The 19,155-nt window shown below is 35.2% G+C and overlaps 1 protein-coding gene across 20 annotated transcripts in view; it reads left to right on the forward strand.

The window, feature by feature from the left end:
* The window catches only part of SYNJ1 (synaptojanin 1), a 99,479-nt gene that overhangs the window by 31,190 nt on the left and 49,134 nt on the right, over window positions 1-19,155 (forward strand). For 14 of the 20 annotated variants that reach the window (XM_055279515.2, XM_055279513.2, XM_055279512.2 and 11 more), the window contains exons 5-12: window positions 1,463-1,688; window positions 2,422-2,505; window positions 8,353-8,414; window positions 9,652-9,748; window positions 10,806-10,975; window positions 12,707-12,788; window positions 15,081-15,233; window positions 17,925-18,090. In XM_055279515.2, the coding sequence (XP_055135490.2) occupies window positions 1,463-1,688; window positions 2,422-2,505; window positions 8,353-8,414; window positions 9,652-9,748; window positions 10,806-10,975; window positions 12,707-12,788; window positions 15,081-15,233; window positions 17,925-18,090 (1,040 nt within the window). The remainder of the gene's footprint in view (window positions 1-1,462; window positions 1,689-2,421; window positions 2,506-8,352; window positions 8,415-9,651; window positions 9,749-10,805; window positions 10,976-12,706; window positions 12,789-15,080; window positions 15,234-17,924; window positions 18,091-19,155) is intronic. The other 6 variants (XM_055279516.2, XM_055279518.2, XM_055279500.2 and 3 more) reach the window with 1 other exon arrangement.

Consider the following 19,155-nt stretch of genomic DNA (forward strand, 5'->3'; position numbering starts at 1 on the left):
CCACCCTTTTTATCTCTATTGCAGCTTGTAATCTGAGGGGCTGGCAGGGAGTTGAGGGCTATTGCTGTGAGTCTTCAAGAGAATGCTATTACATCTTTTATACCTTATTTAAGACAGGAAGAGAGAGAGTACGGAGCACTTAAGTAGAAGAATTCCACTTAAAACCTAGAGAACCAAGCTTCAATAATATAGAAAACTCATTTTCGAATTGATAGAGTTTTTCCACTTAACAATATATTTTCCTTAGTGGTATGTTGTTAGAAGCTTCTTTATATGTTCCGTGGAGGTCTAAGGTTCCAGGAGAGACCCCTGAGGGGTAATCAGGGTGAGAAGGCCAACCCAGCAAAGTTCAGTCCCAATCCCCACTTTAGCCATAGCAGCTTTTATCTGTATCATAATTATTGGGCTTCTGCATGTTTGTTTGAATAAAATTTTTTTCTCTGAAAAAAGTTTGGAAACCAGGCCACATCTGTTACCTAGAATGCTAAAAGTGTTTGGAGCGATGATAAACCCTATGCCTGCACTATCTAATGTGGTAGCCACTAGCCACATCTTGCTATTTAAATTTAAATTAATTAAAATAGAGCCTTATAAAACTCAAGCCTTAAAAGTAGAGCTTCATGGGTGGGCGCGGTGGCTCACGCCTGTAATCCCAGCACTTTGGGAGACCGAGGCGGGTGGATCACAAGGTCAGAAATTCAAGACCATCCTGGCTAACACTAACACGGTGAAACCCCGTCTCTACTAAAAATACAAAAAATTAGCCGAGCGTGGTGGTGGGCGCCTGTGGTCCCAGCTACTCAGGAGGCTGAGGCAGGAGAATGACATAAAACTGGGAGGCGGAGCTTGCAGTGAGCCAAGATCCCGCCACTGCACTCCAACCTGGGCAAGAGTGAGCCTCTGTCTCAAGAAAGAAAAAAAAACAAAAACAAAAAATTAGCCCGGCTTGGTGGTACGTGCCTGTCATCCCAGCTACGTGGGAGGCTGAGGCAGAAGAATCGCTTGAACCTGGGAGACAGAGGTTGCAGTGAGACGAGATAATGCCACCGCACTTCAGCCTGGGCGACATTCCGAGACTCCGTCTCAAAAATAAATACATAAATAAATAAATAAAATTTTTTTTAAAAGTAGAGCTTCAGAAATTGTGGTGGGGACATGCATATGTAATCCTTTTTGGAACAAGTTAGGTTATAAACACATTTATATATAAAGACATAACAGAAATGGGCCACAGATACTAAAAACACAAAAATACTCCTTTTCTGTGGACCATAGATCACATGTTGAAGGATCTCGTTTTATAGCCCTATCTTCTGATCCCTAGAATGGTTAATGTAAATGATTTGTTGTTTGTGCCTTTAAATTTAATAATACTAAATTAATTTTCCAGAAGATTATTTTAAAAGTCATACTTTGTTATTTAGTATTCCATAAGCTAATCATTTATTTCTTTTCCTATTAGGAATCAGTCTTTGCATTTGCATCTCAAACACTATGGTGTGAATTGTGATGACTGGTTATTACGTCTTATGTGTGGAGGAGTAGAAATCAGAACAATTTATGCTGCTCATAAACAGGCAAAGGCATGCCTCATTTCAAGATTAAGCTGTGAACGAGCTGGGACCAGGTTTAATGTCCGGGGAACAAATGATGATGGTCATGTTGCCAATTTTGTAGAAACAGAACAGGTATATATAGTGTTTTATATTACTTAATTAATGTATTATAGGAGAGGCACAGAAAATACTAGAATAACAGATTTTTATTTGATTCAGAACTTATTTTAACATCTATAATGTTTTATGATTATTCTTGGTTACTTACGGGCCTTAAAAAAAGGCTTCCCTGAAAAAAACTTCTTTTGGTCTGGCTCTTCATCTAGGTAACAAGATGTGACTAATCAGCATGACATAGTCAATGTTGTGTGTTTTGGTATTGAATTTTAAAATTCTCAGCTGTAGAGCTAGACAACTTGTTTTTTTTGTGAAGTGAAATTAAACCCAGCTCTTAATGGCAAATATGTGTACCATCTAAAAATTAGAAATTATGATATTTTTGGCTATGAAACTATATGATTATAAATTCAGGCCATGAACCCAGCCCAACACAGATCTTCAAATTAGGTTATAAAGAGCTAAACAAAATGAAATATAAAGATATGTATGCAAAATATTAAGATTTAAAAGGAATTTATTTTTAAAAGTTGTGAATCTTATGCTTATAATTTTACTAATTTTTAATAGTAATATCGCTAACAGAAAAAAAAGTCAAACCGGTATAGTGGCCTGTTTTGGACAATTGTATATGAGAGTTAGATCATAAAATATAACTAGTATGCAATAGCTTTTAGTAAATTTGTTTTTCTAATATAAGTGTAACAACTTTCCTGTGGAAATAGTTTACATATTTTTTTTTCTGTAGGTTGTGTACTTAGATGACTCAGTTTCTTCCTTCATACAAATCCGAGGATCTGTTCCATTGTTCTGGGAGCAACCAGGGTTGCAAGTATGTGTTTGAAATTCAGTTATTTTTATTTTTTGAACAATTTTCGTATTTTCTAAACTTTCTGGATAGTTTATTAATTCACTGATGGTTCCATTATTCCATCTAATAATGTTAGCTGGATTTACAAATAAGGGTCTAGACGAGTACAGAGTTTCTGGAATTATCTTAGATATTTTTTCTTTTAATGCTCTTTCAAATAGCCATTGAAATTGAGCTGCTGTATTTAGTGTTAAAAATTTTGAGGTCTTTATAGTGTATTGATTTTCAACATGATTCCATATTTATTATCTTCTTATCTTAGTATATAATGATTTAGTCTCTTTAGGCAGAAGAATATAGTAGATAAAACAAAGACTTCTTAATTGTGATCCTTACTCTACCACTACTAGCTGTGTGATCTTGGGCAAATAATTTAACCCTTCTGTGTCTCAGTTTCCTTGTCTGTATAATGGGAATAATATTAATAGTACCTACTTTATAGGGTTGTTGTAAGGATGAAATAAAAAGCACTTAGAATAGCACCTGGCCCCCAGTCAGCACCACATAAGGGTTCACTATTGTTGACATTTTATTTTTATTCAAAATTTATTAGTCCTTGAAGTATGTCATACTTACTTTAGGATCTGGGTATGTATAGTCTAGTAAGTTTGGTGCTTCAGCCTATAGTATTGAGAAAAGGGAAAGAAAAAAAATCTTGCTTCCTTTGTTTGACTGCTGGATCTCTTACATCGTAGACTGGTTATTACAGAGAAAAATTACAGACTACTTTAACCTATTTAGTAACATTTTATTTAAGACAGTCTAAGAGTTAACAAGGATTAACACTTCTACTGCTCTGCAAAAATTCTTGAATTCTTGTCAAGACGATTTGACTTGTTTTATCTTTGTAGGGATAACGTAAATAGATATATCTTTCCCCAAATTTCCCTTAGGAGAGAATGCCAACAGAATCCCACTTCTCCTAAGCTTTCATGATCAACAGTGGGTATTTGGAGTATTTGCTTTAAGAACATTGCTGAAACCCTGATATCACCAAAAGCGAGGTGAATACTTTTGTTTTAGGGACAGGCTAGTGTTAGAGATTCTAATAACCAGTTTATGAGTTTATGTTACACTGTTTTTGTGTTATTTTATTTATTTAATTTATTTATATTTATTTATTTATATATTTATTTATTTGAGACAGGGTCTCACTCTGCCACCCAGGCTTGAGTGCACTGGTGCAATCACGGCTCACTGCAGCCTCGATCTCCCAGGCTCAAGTGATCCTCCCACCTCAGCCTGCCGGGTAGCTGGGACTACAGGCACATACCACTATTTTTTGTAGAGACGGGGTCCCACCTTGTTGCCCAGGATGGTCTTGAACTCCTGGGCAAACAGTTCTCCTGCCTTGGCCACCCAAAATGCTAGGATTATAGGCCTGAGCCACTGTACCTGGCCTGTGTTATTTTAATAAGAAGTTCTGAATTACAGTGTTTTGATGATCCAATAAGGTTGCGTCCTGAGTAGTTACACTGAGGGATCTTCCTTGAGTGGGACTTCCTTATGCCTTCCTTCTCCTGTGTACTTTCCTTCCTATACAGTCTGGTTGGCTAATGTTATGTGGTGATAGGTGGAAAATTATGGATATTTTTTTGTCGTCACGGAATGACGCTCTGTCGCCCAGGCTGGAGTGCAGTGGTGCGATCTCAGTTTGCTGCAACCTCCGCCTCCCAGGGTCAAGCAGTTCTCCTACCTCAGCCTCCCGAGAGCTGGAACTATAGGCACATGCCACCACACCTGGCTAATTTTTGTATTTTTAGTAGAAATGGGGTTTCACCATATTGATCAGACTGGTCTCGCACTCCTGACCTCAGGTGATCCACCTGCCTCGGCCTCCCAAAGCACTGGCATTACAGGCATGAGCCACCGTGCCTGGCCAGGAATCCTCATTTTTAACCAAGTTCTCTACCACTCAAAGTCAAGAACTTCTATTTTATAAGATCCTACTCTAATGGCTATGAAGCAGCCAGTCCTGACCAAGTGAAAAGCAGCCCTGTTACTATTAGTCTCAGCATTCTTCTAGGCAGTGGGACTTTCTTTTTATTCCCACTACTATCCTCTGAGTTAAGGTTTTCATAATTTCTTCTAGCCTGGAAGATTCTCACAGTTTTCTATCTTGTCCCTCTAGGCCCTGCTTCCTGCTAGCTCTGACAGGTCTTCTTATTTTTGATATATATGTTATGCATGTCAGATTTACTAGGCACCTATGTCCTTATGATCTGGTTTACTCAGCCTGTCCAACTTCAGGCCTTGCAGTTTTCTAGCAGGAATCCTCTACTTCCAAAATTAAGAATTATTGTCTTTCAGTGGCCACTCAGATCTCTTCACTAAATACTTGAGTTCTTCCTGTGTATGTTATTTTATGCTAGGTGCTGTGAGAGATTCAAAGATATAATGATGCTTCATAGAGAGGTTGCCATTTGGGCACTCAGGCCTTTTATGGTAAAGATAAATACCAAGATGAATTTGTTTGAGGCATTATAAGAATTATCATAATTGTCATAAGGTGTTACACTAGTAAGAATGACATTTTTAGTGCTGGCAACTTACTTATGATTTCCTTTGACTTGTGATTTTCCTTTTACTTCTGATTTCCTTTCTCTGAAATTCTTTAGCATTTATAACTTATAATACTCAGATCGTATATTATTATACTACATTACAGTATATATCAGTTTATTAGTCCATTCTCACATTGCTATAAAGAAATACCCAAGTCTGAGTAATTTATGAAGAAAGAGGTTTAATTGGCTCATGGTTCTGCAGGTTGTACAGGAAGAATGGCAGCATCTGCTTCTGGGGAGGCTTCAGGAAGCTTCCGATCATGGCAGAAGGCAAAGGGGGAGCGAGGAGTCTCACATGGTGGAAGCAGGAGCAAAAGAAAGATAAGAGCGAGGTGCTACACACTTTTAAGTAACCAGATCTCATGAGAACTCACTCACTAGCATGAGAACAATACAAGGGGGCATAGTGCTAAACCGTTCATGAGAACTCCACCCCCATGATTCAGTCACCTCCCACCAGACCCCACCTTCAACCTTGGGGATTACAATTCAGAATGAGATTTAGGGGGTACACAGATCCAAACCATATCAATAAGTCAAAAAATGGTAAACATTGTGAGATCTATGCCCAATTTTTGGCTGAAATTTCAGAAATATGTGAATGTGAAGAAGTAATATTGATGGAAAATGATTTTCCATATCACACAATTAAATGATTTTTAAAAATACCTTTAATGCAACTTTTTTTTTCCCCCAAGATGGAATTTAGCTCTTGTTGCCCATTGGAGTGCAATGGCACAGTCTTGGCTCACTGCAACCTCCGCCTCCCGGCTTCAAGTGATTCTCCTACCTCAGCATCCCGAGTAGCTGCGATTACAGGCATGTGCCACCATGCCCAGCTAATTTTTGTATTTTAGTAGAGACAGGGTTTCACCATGTTGGTCAGGCCGGTCTCAAGCTCCTGACCTCAGGTGATCCAGCTGCCTCGGCCTCCCGAAGTACTGGGATTACAGGCATGAACCACCACACCTGGCTGCAACTTTTTTTTAATTGGGTAAAGTTATGGTTATTTAAAGCCTTAACACTTTCTGGAGTAATACTTTTATCACGATTGGCAACAGCTCTGTTATTGTAAAACTTTTCTTTCAACATTGAGTAATAAAACCTAGTCTAGGAGGCCAAGGTGAGAGGATTACTTGAGACCAGGAGTTCAAGACCATCCTGGGCAACATAGACCCCTATTTCTACAAAAAAAATAAAAAATAAAAATCATTCGGGCATGGTGACATGTGCCTGTAGTCTCAGCTACTCAGCAGGCTGAGGTGGGAGGATCCCTTGAGCCCAGGAGGTCGAGGCTGCAGTGAGCTATGATCGCACCACTGCATTCCAGCATGGTTACAGAGTGAGACCCTGTCTCTAATAACACAAAAACAAAAATCTAATCTAGTCTAGCCAGTATATTGCTATGAGAGCTGTGATACATAGCTGAATGTATATATGTGTTGGAGAACAGAGTGGTGGAAAACAACCGCTGGCATTACCTGGAAGACATGAGAACTGGATTTTTTTCACCTTATGCACAGTTGCAGTATTATGCAAAATAAATGTTAATCAGTAAACAAAATGCTAAGTCTTGAACTTGTATAGAGTGATAGGCAATTAATCTGGGATTACTCCGAAGAAAAAGTATCAACTTCTTCTGAGTTTTCTGCAGTCTAAAATGCTTAATGTCCTGGGACATACGTCTTTCAAATTTTAAACTTTTATGAATATTATTAAGTACTATAAAATGAAATTGAACACAGATGTGACATTAGGCTAATTGATTTCTTATTTAAAAATTGAAGAGAGAATCCCCTGGTTATCAGAGTACTCATTAGATTATCTGACTTAGTGCAGTGAGGGATAATGCTTAATGAATGATAATACTGTACCGTTAATTCAGTTTTGGAATTGGATGAGCATATTAGAGTTTATTTTCTGGTTTTACTTGTCCAATTACATGACTGATTTGACAACCCTCCTTTACACCCTCTTTAAAAGCACTTTGCGCGGAGCGCGGTGGCTCATGCCTGTAATCCCAGCACTTTGGGAGGCCGAGGCGGGCAGATCACAAGGTCAAGAGATTGAGACCATCCTGGCCAATATGGTGAAACCCTGTCTCTACTAAAAATACAAAAATTAGCTGGGCGTGGTGGCATGCGCCTGTAGTCCCAGCCACTCGGGAGGCTGAGGCAGGAGAATCTCCTGAACCCGGGAGGCAGAGGTTGCAGTGAGCCGAGATCACGCCAATGCACTCCAGCCTGGCAATAGAGTGAGACTCCATCCCCGCCCTCCCCCCAAAAAAGCACTTTGTTCACAGGTTAGCAAGAATGAATTTTGGACAACTTTTTTTTGCCCACCCCTCAGTGATCCGTGTTGTGATTGGGCAACCTTCATTCCAACGTCTCAGAGAGAAATGTTTAAATTGAAGTTCAGGGAAATAATCTGGTCTCACCTATATATTTCTTCTTGGCATGTTCTATCTTTCTCAATTATGCCTCATCTCTCTGCTATTCTCCTATGTAAGAAAAGAAAAATTATAACAATATACAATAGGTAGATATTTTCCATCTTGTTTAATTTGCTTAACCCAAAATTCCTGATTCTGCAAAATGTGCAATTACTATAGTTGGGTGATGGCAAGGTTGACTTGGAAAGTCTGCTTTTCCAGGAAGGAATGATATTCTCAATTTGGTGGAACTTTTGGTGAGGGAGAGGTGAATAGAGTATTCAACATAGCAGAGAAGAAAACACATAGACATTTGTACTGGTAGGCAGCTTGGAGGAGTAGGAATTTAGGTCAGAGACATAAAGTCTCATCTGAATCTCTTTCGGAATTGGTTATGTTGATCTCAGAGAGCAAGTTATTTCACCTGTTGGTATTTCGGTTTTTTAATTACCCAAATGTTAATAGTATCTGTTACACAGGGCATGTAGTTTGAACTTAAAACAAAGTAACATATATGAAAACACCTTTAAAAATAGTTTTCATCAATAAAAATTCCTATTAGTTTGCGAGTATTTCATAATGATGTAACTTCTAGTTCTTTTTTTGATGAGGTTAGTTTTTTAAAAATAAAGGTGGGGGGTGGAAATTCCCTGAAACTTGTTTTTTTAAAAGCATATCATGAATGGAAATCAGTTATTTGATTAACGACTGTGTGTTCAGCAAAGAAATTGTTAGATATTGTAAGCAGTGATATTTCTTTCGTCTATATGTTGGTTTTTGGTTTGACTAAATATATTTTTCTTGTCTAAGGTGGGATCTCATCGTGTCCGTATGTCAAGGGGATTTGAAGCCAATGCACCTGCATTTGACAGGTAAGACAATTTTTACATAGTGCTTTAAGTTTTGATATTGCTAAGCGATGGGACTGCTTGTATTTACTGGTTCATTTCAGAGTTTTTTAGCTTTAAATCAAATTCCTCTGACTCCTAATTTAATTGAAAGACAGTGACACCTAGTGTTATGACTTCTGGGGGTGGTAGTGCTGGAAGTGTGGGTCTTGATCTCTTGACCTTAAAACTTCCTCTGTGGGCGCATTGTCCAGTGTAGCAGCCACTAGCCACATGTAGCTACTGGGCACTTGAAATGTGACTAGTCTCAGTTGAGATGTGCTGCACGTATAAAATGCACACTAGATTTCAAAGACTGCCTTAAAAAATAAAAATAAAAAAGAATGTAAGGTATCTCATTAGTAAAATCATGTTCGGTATACTCAGAGTATTGGTTCTACCCTCACATACCAAAATCTGTGCATACTCAAGTCCCACAGTCGGCCCTGTGGAACCTATGCTTGTGAAAAGTCATCATTCACATTCATGGGTTTTGCATGCCAAGAATACTGTAGTTTTGATTCTTGTTTGGTTGAAAAAAATCCATATATAAGTGGACTTGCACAGTTCAAACCTGTGTTGTTGAAAGGTTAACTGTAGTTGTTTTATATTGATTACATGTTGAAATGATATTTTAGACATGTTGAGTTAAAGAAAGTATAATTAATTTCATGTTTATAAATGCAGCTTCTTGAAAATTTAACATTATAGGTGTGGTTTATGTTACATTTCTTTGTGTGACATTGCTCTACATAGTTTCTGGAATGGTTAGAAGCTGGAAAGAAAAAAGACTTGTATTTGGGGCCCGTTTTTCTGAAGACTGGAGCTAGTAAGGAGGTCCCTCTAAATACTCAATGGAGTATGTGATGTCCTCACATGTGAGCAGCAGCCCTTTGCCATCTGCCCTTACTGCCTTTCCAGTCAAGCTTATGGCTGGTGTCTGTCTTGTCTGGTGCCAGCCTCACAGAGTGGGTAGAAGCTGGATGCCTCCACAGCTCCAACAGGGGTGGAAGTCTCAATACCCATAAGTCAGAGAGGAAATTGCATTCATGAGTTTTCGTAAATTCAGCTTTGAGACCATGTACAATGAATTCGCACCCAGTTTTCCAATTCTGTGTTTAAAATACTGCCATGTAAGTTATATTTGATAATGGATTATTGTTTACTGAAAAAATTGGGCTTCTTATTTGACATGTGTTTATTTCCATTCTTTCTTAAATAGGCATTTTAGAACACTTAAGAACTTATATGGTAAACAAATAATAGTCAATTTGCTTGGATCTAAGGAAGGTGAACATATGCTAAGTAAAGCTTTCCAGGTAAGTATGGTCATTTCTTACTTCATTCTGGCCCATGAACACTTAGAATGGTATTAAAAAATAAAATAATACGGTAATCAGATTCTTCCAGGAAGTAAATTACTTCCAAGAAAAAGGTTGGGTACTTGTTGGAAACTTGAACTCTTTGGGTCTATTAAGAAACAATTTAGGCTAATGTTGCTGAAATTGGGATTCTAAAAAGCTTTCAACGCAAATGACACTGTTTTCTAATCTGCTTTTTTATTTTGTAGAGAAACAGAAAAATACCCTCCTTGCCAAAAATGTTTATCTATCACTAGTGGAGAAATAGCAGTTTCCTTCTTCATCTGTTGATTGCTTTGCCTGCTTCCTAGAACCATAGTCATTGTTTTTCACCTATGGAATTGTGAATGATGCATTTATATACATGCAACGCTATACCTTCTTGTACTGATGAGAGAAAACTTGAGAATTTCATGTCAAAAAGAACCCCAAAATTGCCTGACTTCTAAAGAAAAAATATTTTAATGAACACTTATTGAATTAATAATGAATTAATATAAATTATGTTACATAAGATTATAAACTTAAGATCGTTAGAAAACATTTTGTAAAGTTCAATCTCCTAAATCCAAAAGCATCCTAATTTTATAGCTATTTTTTTAATCTTGTGAAATAAATATTGTTAATAAACAGATTATACTTTACAGAGTGACTTTATGGTAAAATTTAAGAATATTTGTATGTATTGAATGAAGTTATAAAATATGAATCTTTCAGTCTTTGATAGGCTTTGTCTTAGATAACTTTGAGATTCTATAATAGGTCTAAATAGTTATTAAATTTGTGTTGTAAAAATAAAATGCTGGCAATTGGAAATAATTTTTTATTTCCTAAGCCAGATGAGAATATTATTTAAGTACACTGATGTTAATTGTGTCACCTTATCTCTCAGGGATAGTATGTGAGGCTTTAGGGAAAAGATTTATTGCCAGTGTCAATGAAATGTGATGAATATTTAGATGGATATTTGCCTTTTTACTTTCATTTAGATGAATATTTGCCTTTTTACTTTCAGAGTCATTTGAAAGCTTCTGAACATGCTGCTGATATCCAGATGGTGAATTTTGACTATCATCAAATGGTTAAGGGAGGAAAGGCAGAAAAATTACACAGTGTTCTTAAACCTCAAGTCCAGAAGTTTCTAGATTATGGATTTTTTTATTTCAATGGAAGTGAAGTTCAAAGGTTTGACTGTTCTGTTTCTCTGTTCTTTGAATTGGAACATTAATTAAAAATTATTCTTAACATTGAACTCTTAAATTTTCTTTTTAAGATTAAAGTTTATAATTAAATATCTTTTAAATATTTCATTTTATTTTTATTTTTATTATTTTGAAATAGGGCCTCACTTTGTTGCCCAGGCTGGTGTGGCAGTGGTGCAGTCTCAGCTCCCTGCAGCCTCTGCCTTCTGGTTTCAGGAGATCCTCTCACCTCAGCCTCCTGAGTAGCTGGGACTACAGGTGTGTGCCACCATGCCTGGCTTTTTTTTTTTTTTTTTTTTTGGTAGAGACAGGGGTCTCCCTGTATTGCCCTGGCTGGGCTCAAACTCCTGGGCTCAAGTGATCCACCTGCCTCAGCCTCCCAAAGTGCTAGGATTACAGGCATGAGCCATCTCACCCATCCTATACTTGATTTTAAACTTGTTTTTCTTTCTTTAGAATTCACCAAATAATAATGAGAGGTTACATTAGTGAGCGCATTTTATGGAGCAGGCAGTGTACTTAAGTCTTAACATGTATCAATAACAATTATAGGGATAGGCTCTATTATTATGCCCATTTCCATCTGCTGCAAGTCTCATAATTAGCAAGTGTTAGAACTGGGATTTGTCTGGCTCCGTACTTCATGCTATTATATATGAAACTGTTTTGCTTCTCTTTTAAAACTTACGTTTTAATATTTCTTTTTTTTTTTTTTACCTATAAACAATTACTTTTTTTTTTTTTTATTATACTTTAGGTTTTAGGGTACATGTGCACAATGTGCAGGTTTGTTACATATGTATCCATGTGCCATGTTGATTTCCTGCACCCATTAACTCGTCATTTAGCATTAGGTATATCTCCTAATGCTGTCCCTCCCCCCTCCCCCCACCCCACAACAGTCCCCGGAGTGTGATGTTCCCCTTCCTGTGTCCGTGAGTTCTTATTGTTCAATTCCCACCTATGAGTGAGAACATGCGGTGTTTGGTTTTTTGTCCTTGCGATAGTTTACTGAGAATGATGTTTTCCAGTTTCATCCATGTCCCTACAAAGGACATGAACTCATCATTTTTTATGGCTGCATAGTATTCCATAGTGTATATGTGCCACATTTTCTTAATATTTCTTGATGCCAGTAAAGACTATTAAATACAAATAGAAGTGAAAGACATTGTTTACTGTCTGCTTTAGTATAATTTAAATATTCAGTTTTTGTATGTGAAATAGAGGAGAAAAGTAAATGTTTAAAGAGTTAAGTTCAGAATATAGGTTAAGGGAAACTTTAGTGCAGAAAGCTCAAATTTTTAATTTTTCAATTTGTATTTTATTTAGCATCAATGCTATAGACACAGTCATTAGAGATAACAGATCTTAGGTTTAAAAAAAATTTTGTTCCATAAATATTTTTATGTGCAAAGAACTGTAAAAGCATAAACCTGAATGTATATTTAGTTTCTAATTATTGGCCTAATTCAAAATAAGTGTGTGATAGATAATGTAATGAAGCATATGTGACAAAATGTTAACAGTTGTCAAATTTAAATGGTGGGTATATGGATGTTCACAGTATAATTTTTTTTGTATATTTGAATACTGTAATAATAAAAAGTTGGAGAGGGAAGGTGGGTGCTACATTTTAATTACCTCAATTATTCACTGTTTGTTTTAGCTTTATTTTTGTTCCAAACTGGATATTTAACTTTATTGGTTACAGATGCCAGAGTGGTACAGTTCGAACAAACTGCTTGGATTGTCTTGATAGAACAAATAGTGTGCAGGCGTTTCTTGGCTTAGAGGTAAAAGAATAAATTAAAATGTATGCGCCTTGTATCATCTGCCTCTTTAAGTGCTTTTTTAATACTTATGTTTCTTATTACTTTCCAGAAAGTATATGTAATGTTATGCTTCATTTTGTACTTCTAATCTCTGTCTCTTTTTTTGGCCAAACTTTCTTTTGATTTAAATATTTCCTTTACCTGATCTTCATATTCTCTTTAGGTAGCTCTCTATCTACTTCTGTTGTTCCTTATTCTCCCTTTTAAAATCTGCTGTTTATAGTATTTCAACAATTTTTTCCCTGTCTTTTGGAGGAAATATATATGTGTGGGTGTGGGTGTGGGTATATGTGTGTATTTGGCCTTTTATTCTCTGTGTTGTCTTTTAAAAATCTATTTTAGGATAAGAAGGGTCTATTTTCACATGTACAATTATATAGGACTATATTTTTGACAATTTGTAACCCAATCCAGTTCGTTTGATGTTTTCAAATTAGTAGCTATAAAAAAACAGGATCAGATGAAAATGCCATAGTTAATGAGAATGAAAATGAATGCAATTCAACTTCTCTGATAAGTTCGCTGTTTGCAACGTTTTTTCTTTTTTTTTTTCTTTACTACTTACCCATCAGATTCAGCCTAATATAAACATAGTCTCAACTCTTTGACAAACTATTTAGCAATACTGAGCTTTCTAAGTCTTCCCTCCTCTGCAAGTTAGGGTTATAAGGCTGTGGCTAAACTTCGTTTAGTTCCATCAGAACTTAACATAGTTCTCAAATACTATAAAAAAACAGCAATAGGAAGTTACGTGTTCTTATTTCCTCTAGTTAATGATCTTAAATTTGACCTGAGTATTGGTTAATTAGTTACTTTGCAGCTGAGGTTCTTTATCTCAAAAATGAAAGTACAGTGTATAAAATTCTCTACTACAGAATATATTTTTCATGTAACTAAGTAAATTTTACTGTTTGGATTTTTTGAGTATGTTTTTGAGGTTTGTTTGTAATTTATTTAGAAAATTTGACAGACAAGAAAATGAAAGCAAGCATGTTGGTCATTTAGATAAGAGTTTGTCACATGCCTTGGATTTGTTTCAAGTTCTGGTTTTAAGTGGCTGAATAAATGTACATGGATTCTGATAATAAATAAGCTTATTGAAATACTTGGACCTCTTCATCAAAATTATAACAGATGTTAGTTTTCAGGATCTGACTTAGCTGATTCTCCACTGTTGATAGTTAGGAATTAGAAAACTCCCTAGGATAGCAATTGGTTGACAGGTTACAAAGTTTTCCACCAAGACAGACAAAGCCAAACTAGTAGAGGAATAAGATCAGTTTTGCCCAGTTCCTTGAAGAGAGAAAGATTTAAATGATAAAAGAGGCCCTGGGGCTCATTTTGTTTTATTCTCCATGCTAGCAAAGAACAGCTCTGGTGTAAGTCTCTAGGTAATTAAATGAACCCAGTTTAAGGTTTTTTTAATCTTATTTTAGCTTTTAGTTCTTCTATAATTATGGATGATCACCATACTTACATGATAAAATAAAATGTAAATTGGAAAGAGTTAAGTAAAAATGCAAGGCATAGAATATGACTAGATTCCAAATACACAGATTGGATAAAGATTGAACATTGACTCTGTCAGATTTCTAGGCTAGAATTCATACATACAAAGATCAATAACTTTTTGGAACACTTTTATTGTTATATGTGATAAGGACTTGTGGAAGCCAAGAGGTCCTTGAATTCCTTGCATGGTATTCCCCCTAGTTCTTCTGTTATATATATTACCAATGTGGATTTATGCATAAAAAGCTGTCATGACTTCATTCAGGTTTTACTTGTTTATTTTGTGACAATTTAAGAGCAACTCCTTTTTTTCATATTTTTTACCTTAATTACTTAAACTTATAAAGCCAAATCCAAAAATTAAAGAGACCTAGTTATTTATTTTTAGGTAAACTAAGTAAACATTTTTTTCGATTCTAATGCAGGCTGTTGATTGATTAATTCTTTTAGGTGGGCAAGGTAAACAACTCTGATTTATAGGGATACTTTAATAAGATAAATTTTATCATTTAACCAGAAAGAAGGCCTTATCAATACTTGTAGTTTCCATTGATACAGAATTTGTTTTAAAAATTGAAATGATGGGAAATAACTCAGCTTAGTAAACTGTTATGTTTTCAGAATCTAGTCCCAAATAGTGCTATAACGATAAATTTTTGGTTTGATTCTGGTAGTTCTTTAAAGCCATATTACAATTAATATATTAATGTACTTATAAAAATTTCTTTTTTGCTTTTTTAGATGCTAGCTAAACAGTTGGAAGCTCTTGGTTTAGCTGAAAAGCCTCAGTTGGTGACTCGCTTTCAAGAAGTTTTTCGGTCAATGTGGTCCGTGAATGGTGATTCAATCAGTAAGATATATGCAGGAACTGGAGCTCTTGAAGGGAAAGCGAAGGTATATCTAGATCTATCATAACATTACAAAATATCCTCTTTTTCCTCTCTTCATAAAGCTTTTAAATGGCCTTTTAAAAGTTAATAGATGGTTTAAATTAATAGATGTGTCTTAGAATTCTGTTTAATGTGCTTTTATGCCTTCTTTGATACTTCCTTTCACAGTGGATACTAGTGAATAAATGGAAGATAGATATTTCCCTAAGTTTGGGAAGTATGTATATATAACATATCTAGTCATTTAGTGACAATCCACTAAGATGATATATATTGCTCTTTTTTTCATGATTTCCCTTATGTATCTGTTTTACTTTTTGTACTGTTTTGATTACAAATATGATTTTTAAAACCATAGACCTCTTAATAAAGGGTTCTGTCTTATTTGGCTTTGTGTTCCCTACACTTAACACAGTGCCTACTGTTAATAGATGTGTGACGTATATCACTTGGACAAATAAGTCAATCAACAGTTTATTTAGTGCTTACTAGGAACCCAAGATTAGGGCATAATTGATTTTTACTTATCTTACCTTAGAAAGGTGGCTATCAAGATGTGCCAACGAAGTGTGAGATATGGGCCAGGTGTGGTGGCTCACACCTATAATCCCAGCACTTTGGGAGGCTGAGGCAGGTGGATCACTTGAGGCCAGGAGTTCTAGACTAGCCTGGCCAACATAGCGAAACCCCATCTCTAGTGAAAATACAAAATACTAGCTGGACATGGTGGTGCACACCTGAAATCCCCGCTACTCGGGAGTTTGAGGCATGAGAATCACTTGAACCCAGGAGGTGGAGGTTGCAGTGAGCCAAGATCACGCCACTGCACTCCATCCAGCCTGAGTGACAGAGTGAGACTCTGTTCCAAAAAAAAAAAAAAAAAAAGGACTTAATTATAATTGTCTGTTTCATCATTACTTTTTATTTCCTGGTATTATCTACAGACTACTTTCTTCTCAAGTATTTGGCCCTTATTGAGGGAGTTTGGAACAATACTTGAGATAGTTTTCATTATTTTATATTCTTAAATATTGTTTAACTTTTTAAGGATCCTGGCCTCACTAGAATTTATCAACTTTCTAAATCGCCACAATTTCTCAAATTATTTCAAGAATAGAAATGAGAACATTTATCACTTTTATAGTTCTCATTCAGCTTCTTCCATATAGCAACTGAAATTCTTTAAAGACCATTCATGATCTCCAAGTCTTCTTTTAATTTCCAAGTCTTCCTCTTCTGTGTCATAATATGCCATGCCTCTGCCCAGAGGTATTGGCCTTACCTGCAAAGTTTCTTTTATCCAACTCATAGAAATAATTTGTATTGACTTTTACAAATATTTACTTCTTAACTGGTCCCTATTTTTGTAAACATCAAATTGTTAAACTTTGATTCATTCCTTTTAAATAAAGAACATAATTCTTGCTATTAAAAGCTGATTCTCAAACTATTGCTTAAAATATTCTTTTATATTCTTCTACCTTTTCATTTCTGCAGTGACTACAATATGTGTACAGAGGTTACATATATTTTCCATGGTCTTTTATCTTTAACATAATATATAGATATAAAATTTTATACATTAAATATGCTAGTCTGAATTGAACTAAAATCTAACATCTGAACTGCTCTTTCTTTTCCTTTCTCTGGGTTCCTTTTGATTAATTGCCTGATAATGTGAATGGTGAGTGTCTTTTCAAATAATGTCATTTGCATATGTTATTATATAGAAAGAAAACATTTAATGCCAAACATTAATTGCTTATTAAATATAGTAGCATTCATTTAATGGCATTGAAGAAAACTGGTTCTTCAGTTAGTGGCATTTAAGAAAATTCGCTCTTTATTCTAAAAAGAAGCCTCGAGTTACTGTTATTTCTTTAAAGAATAAAAATTACATATTGCAAACTAAAGTTATTTCCTAAAAGGTGCAAGTTTTTTGTTTTGACAATCATCAAAATTTGTAAGATCAAAATAAATCATTATGGTAACTAACATGCCTAAGTAAAATATATATTCATTAAAAGTTATAATCAACTCTCACTATAGAAATAAGTTTATTATCTTATGATGTATTTTCGCATGGGCAATAAAATGACTCAAAATATGCAAACTGTAGTTTACATGTAATATTCGTTTATGAACTGTACTTGTAAATTTCTTTTGAGACTAGACAGACCTTCATTCTTAGGTTTAGTTTTAATTTTAACTAATGTAAGCTATTTGGAAGCAATTTCCATTTTCTTTTTCTACTACCAAAGTAATTTGAAGTTTTTCTAGGGGCAGTTAAGCTCAGTGTATCTTCTTTTATCTCCCATTTCTCCTTACCCATTTTATCCCCAAGTTTACAAATTACCTTGTAAGAAGGAATTTTCTTGTTTTAAATAAGTTCACTTCAGTTTATTTCCTTTGTAATAAGCAATTTTAAACATTTATTGCTCTAGATGTCATTACTGGATGAGGTTGTAGCACCGAGCTTTTTCATTTCTTTGTGCAGAGCTTTAATCCAAAAGAAGAAAGGTAACAGTGACATGTTGGAGGCATTTTAATTGTCATGACTATACATTCAAAATAGAATGATTAGGTCCTTTTTTATACTAAAATCATATAAAACTGATTTAAAATTTCAAAATACCTACTGAGTAAAATCAGTAATATTTAAAATGAAAATCTGCGCTCCTTTCTTTCTCAACAGGCTGGAAAGTTAAAAGATGGTGCTCGTTCTGTTACCCGAACAATTCAGAATAACTTCTTTGACAGCTCCAAGCAAGAGGCCATTGATGTTTTGCTACTGGGAAATACTCTGAATAGTGATTTAGCTGACAAAGCTCGAGCACTTTTAACTACTGGAAGTTTGCGTGGTATGTGCACTTTATATTTTATTTGTTATTTATATTCCTAAAAGTCCAAGAGGTAAATGTAAACTTATTTACACAGAATTTTTAGTTGGTTAAAATAGTTTTCAAAGGGATTTCTGTAAAGGTGATTTTTGAAAATTACATTCTCCAGGGGAAGTTTGTCTGTTTTAAAATGTTTGTACAATCAGTGGTATTACTAAGCTGTAAACTGAGGCCCATGCATGGTTTCTTCTATAGATTATGATTGAGAGGGTAAATAATTAAGCATTGTTAACTTTGTACAAGGCAGTATTTCATAGAATATTCAGCTAGTACTTGTAGTACAGCATTTAATAATCTAATCATGCAGAAAAATGCTTTACTGGGAAAACTAATGCCTATATTGGTTATTTTTTAAATCACTACCCCAAAAGTTTCTGTAACTTGGTCTTAACTTTTAATTGCTATTGTTTGAATAAGCATTAAATCATATTAACAATTTAAAGTAGTGCTAATTATTGGGCACTAACTGCTATTACCAATTTTAATATTTGAAATAAATATATGGCCTTCAGAATAGGTTTTCACCTTCCACTGTGTCTTTTAAAAAAAAAGCTTCTTCTATCAGTGAGCACATAAAAGTAACATGATGGGAAAACTCAACATTCACTGTAGAACTTAATAGATTATACTTACTTTTTCTTTCTCTAAAATGTATTGAGGTATAATTGACAAAATAAATTTTTTCCATTTTAACTTTTTAGCACTCTGAAAAATAAATTTTTTTTCTCTTAGCCCTAAACCAAACTTTTTAATGTTCCCTGTTCAAGTGGGAGAAAATTGTTTCTGCATCAAGTATTGTATTCTTGGCTAATTACTTGGTCAAATAGGCTATGGATTATTTCAGAATTCTGCATGGTGCCTAAAGGTAGTTAATTATGGACAGTTCCTCAGGGACCTGTAAGTGGGCTAGGGAACTTAGACCTACTAAAACTCCAAAAAAATGTCTGATCTTAGCTACTACTTTCAACTTCAGGCTTTCTTCCTGGCTTCCAAAAGTAGAGACTTGACTGATTTGTGTTTTGTCAC

The sequence above is a fragment of the Symphalangus syndactylus genome, chromosome 5 (assembly GCF_028878055.3).
Source record: "Symphalangus syndactylus isolate Jambi chromosome 5, NHGRI_mSymSyn1-v2.1_pri, whole genome shotgun sequence".
Lineage (NCBI taxonomy): Eukaryota > Metazoa > Chordata > Mammalia > Primates > Hylobatidae > Symphalangus > Symphalangus syndactylus.